The sequence below is a fragment of the Sciurus carolinensis genome, chromosome 2, assembly GCF_902686445.1.
Source record: "Sciurus carolinensis chromosome 2, mSciCar1.2, whole genome shotgun sequence".
NCBI classification, from domain to species: Eukaryota; Metazoa; Chordata; class Mammalia; order Rodentia; family Sciuridae; genus Sciurus; species Sciurus carolinensis.
In genome coordinates, this window is record NC_062214.1 from 101,663,477 (window position 1) to 101,667,854 (window position 4,378).

Sequence of the window (4,378 nt, forward strand, 5' to 3'; positions counted from 1 at the left end):
ATGGCAGACCCGTTGCAGGAGCGCACGTTCAGGCTGCTGAGGGACTACCTGGAGTACTGCGCCCGGGAGCCTGGCACCCCGGGGCTGCCGCCGTCCACACCCGAGGCCGCCGTGCTGCGCTCCGCGGCCGCTCAGTTACAACGGCAGCACCAGCCCTTCTTCTCCCTCTACCGCGGGTACCAGGGAAACCGCGTCGAGCTGATGGCACGGATGACAGAGGCTGTGTTTTCCGACAGCCAGGGCCTCAACTGGGGCCGGGTGGTGACGCTTGTGACCTTCGCGGGGACGCTACTGGAGAGAGGGCCGCAGGACACCGCCCGGGGGCAGAAGAGGGACAAAGTTGCCCTGGACTGCCAGCGTCTCGTGGCCTTGCTATGTGCTCAGCTCGTGGGGCGGCACCGCGCCTGGCTGGAGGCTCGTGGTGGCTGGGTGAGCACCACGCGGCACGGGTTGGCCAACCCTGCGGGGGACCCTGACCCATCAGCCGCCTGGGGCGAGGTCTCCTGAAAGTGAAAAGGCTGGGTTCAGCAGCACAGGAAAGGCTGGTGAATGTCGGGGTTTCTTCTATTGCAGTCAGATTGGCAGATATCGACCTTGCTAAATGGCTCTCTTATGAACCCATTCAGGTTGACTGCGACTTGGGACTGCAGGCTTTGACCTTGCCCCCTTAGCCAGCTCTTAGGAAATGCCTGTTAGTTCTGCATGCTTCACTCAAGTAGGTAGGGATTTCCAACTAGTAAATTCAGTCATGATGCCCTCCCAGGCCACGTGGGTTTTTTCCTCTGCCGCCTGCTAAATGACTTCTGGAGAGGGGTTGAAGGTGTGTGTGGTCCCAGTGGGGACCCTGACTCCTATCTCTTCATTTCTACCGGCACCCTGCTCTGATGGGACCTTTCAGGCCCCTCACTTTCAGCTGGAAGTTCTGTTGTTTTGTTCCTGGGGACTGAACCCAGGGGTGCTTAACCACTGTAGACACATCCCCAGCCCCTTTTTTATATTTAGAGACAGGGTCTTACTGAGTTGCTTAGGGCCTCAATAAGTTGCTGAGACTGGCTTTACCTGGAGATCCTCCTGCCTCAGCCTCCCAAATTGCTGGGAATACAAGCATTACAGGTGTGTGCCACCAAGCTGGAGATTCTTAATCTGCAGCTCCTGCACCCAGCTAATGACCTAGAAAAGCGACCACTGTGGGCTAAGTCCACAGCATGACTTTTGGATTCTGAGCTAGACCCCTTGTTTCTTTCATCCCCTCCTCACCAGAGTTGAATCAGGACTGGAGTGATCCATGTTATAGGATAAATATAGTTAAACTGTAGAAACTGGTAATAGTTTTAAAAAACTTTAGCCTGTTTGTCAGTTTCCATTTAGCCTTCCTCTGGTAACAGATGGGTTACCGTGTGAGGAAGGAAAGTCACTTGAGGCGTGGGCATTGACTCCTGCATTATTCCTGATGTTGGCCTTAGTGAAGGCATGAGAACTCCCTTAGCTGAGTTTCTGAAGGCCCCCATCCCCTACCCCCAGTCACTTATCGTTACAAGACCTCTGAGACCCTCTGCACCTAAAGAGGAAATTGGGAGGGCATTGGGGGGTTTTTTGTTGTCATTGTTGTTTTTTTGCTAATCAATAGTAACTAAGGAATAATCTCTTGACATCAAGAAGCTGAAATTCTACTAGGTAAACAGGATTCACCCTCACCTTTCTGGCTAGAATTAAAATGCCACAACCTGGAGTTCAAGTCCCTTCCTAAATAGAGCCTCTTGCCTTATTGTCCCAGGTGATAACTTTTTAATCTAGTGATTTAGCATTTCCCCTAATGGCATCTGTTCTTTGTTCAGAAAAGAGCAGGATGACTCATGGTAGTCTGCCTTCTTCCACTTTGAGTCAAAATGTGTTCCCGCTCTAGATGACAAAAGTTAAACTGTTGCTTCTATACACAGTGTTGGACTTCTTACAAATTCTGACGGCTCAAGGACTCCTAGTTACAGGTTGCCTATTGTTAGAATCCCCTTTCTTTTTAAACACAAGTTATTTTACTGCTTAATCTGCAACCTCCTGCATATTGGTATTTTTAATATTTTTGTTTGCTTGGTTTTGGTTTTGTACTGGGCATTGAACCCAGGGCCTGTGCATGCTCTGCTTGCACTTTACTACTGGGCTACCCCCCAGCCTCTCCTGTGTATTTTGAGCTCAGATTTTGAGTGTCATGAAACCTAATTCTTCTCTCTGTTCCTTGTAGGATGGCTTTTGTCTCTTCTTCAGGACACCCTTACCGCTAACTTTTTGGAGAAGACTGCTAGTCCAGATTTTTATGTCGCTGCTTTTAACAACTGCCTTCCTCTGTTTATGGAAACAATTTTACAGAAAGTTCTGACATTTTTAACCCATTTTTACCTGTTAACCATGACCAGCTAAGTGACAATTTTAGGTGAGAAAAACCAGAACTCAGGAAAACCTCCTCCCCCAAACATTTTTACCTGCATGCTACAGGGAGTCGTGTGGTGATGATTTGGCCAGTGTTTCAGCTCTGGGGAAAAATTCAGGTGTGAGGACAAGGCCACAAGAAGCCCTTTTCCAAGTGGGAAAGTGGGGAGACTAAAGGCTCTTTGCTCCAAAGAACTGCAGAAGAAACTGCCTTCCGTTAACTGGGAAATGTGCTCTTGGCTGCATTTGGATGAGTGAATAGAAGCTACTCCTGTCCATCCACAATTTCAGGGCTGCTGCTAACTTACCATGGCTGTGGTTTTAGGGAATAATGATCCTCAGAGAAGCCTAAGTCCCAGTGCAGCAAAGAATGTGATGTTAATCCTTTTATAAGGAATTCTTTGAAATTGAATTATTTGAAACCTAAATTCTTTGATATCTAATTCCTGGGACATCTAGGCTTATAGAACTAATATTATTAGTTTTTTCCTCTGACTTGAACAAAATTTTAAGTAACTTCAAAGTTTTAATAAATGTATATCATTTTAAAGAAACTTAGCTGGTTTTCCCCTGATTCAATAAGACTTCATTGTATTTGAGTAACATGATAACCATTTTTCATTACCTCCTTAAATATACAACATGTAACCATGCTTTATTTTAAACACTTAATCAACACACAAGCTCATAAAAATCCTTCTGTTCCACCTTCCATTCTGCAGTCAACCCATCACCTACAAGATGGTCAACTGTGCCATGTCCCTCCAGGCCTTCCTGGTCACTAGTATACTTGCATTGTATAAAAGTGGACCTGCTCTTTTGACTTAGTCTTATGAGCTCTTGCACCTCAGAACATGCAGCTCTGCCATGCAGGTCTCTTATGAAGTATTCTCCCCTATGGCAGGATCGGCTGCTTTAACTGTCCCTCAGTTGTTAGGTGTGTTAGGGTGTTTCTCCTTTCTTGGGCTATTAGAAGCAATGTTGCATGGATTTCTTGTGTGTATATGCATATCCTTTCACAGATGCTGATCTACAGAATTCTAAAATTCCGAGTTTATACATATTAAAATTTGGCTGCTACTTCTGGGTGTAGTGGTGCACAGCTGTAATCCCAGTAGCTCAGGAGGTTGAGGCAGGAGAATTGCAAGTTCAAGAGCAGCCTCAGAGCTGAGGATGTAACTCAGTGGTAAAGTGCCCCAGTACCCACCCCCCAAAATTGGCTTCTTCTAATTCATTATTCCAAATTGGCTCTACCAGTCCAAATTTGTGTCAAGCAATGTGGATGCTTAGCTCTTCACATTCTTGCCAAAGTTGTCATTCCAGATGTTTGCCTTTATGGCTTTGGTATTTGGGGTGTCTTTAGGAAGGTCATCCTTGTCCTAAGATTATAAAGTATTCTGTGTTCTTTATTCTGTCCCTACTGATTGAAGGCATTCTCTTTTATTCTATTGATTTCTGTACTAACGGCACTATCTCAATTACTTTATTTCACAGTGTATTTTAATATCTCATGAGATAAATCTAACCCCTTACCATTGTTCTTTCCCAAAGAACTCTTCGACTATTTTTGTGACTTAAGGTAAATTTTAAACGTAGCTTATAAAGAATCCATAAGTGAAATAAGCCAATCCCAATAAACCAAAAGTCGAATGTTTTCTCTGATATAAGGATACTAATTCACAATAGTGAGGGAGGGTCTAGGGAAGAATAGAGGTACTTTGGATTAGACAGGGGAGTGAAGGGAGGATAGTAGGATGAACTGGACATTATTACCCTATGTGCATATATGATTACACAACCAGTGTGATTCTATATCAGGTATAACCAGAAGAATGAGAAGTTATACTCCATTTATGTGCAATGTGTCAAAATGTATTCTGTTTTGTATAACTGATTAGAACAAATTTTTTTTAAAAATCCATTCAGACATTGCTTTAGTATTTGAGATACATAGGTA

General features: G+C 44.7%; 1 protein-coding gene across 1 annotated transcript; it reads left to right on the top strand.

The window, feature by feature from the left end:
* Bcl2l10 (BCL2 like 10) lies at nucleotides 1-2,371 on the top strand. The gene is made up of 2 exons (XM_047539282.1): nucleotides 1-429; nucleotides 2,237-2,371. Exons 1-2 carry the CDS (start codon nucleotides 1-3, stop codon nucleotides 2,369-2,371), a joined length of 564 nt encoding a protein of 187 aa, XP_047395238.1.
* The last annotated feature ends 2,007 nt before the right edge of the window (nucleotides 2,372-4,378 follow it).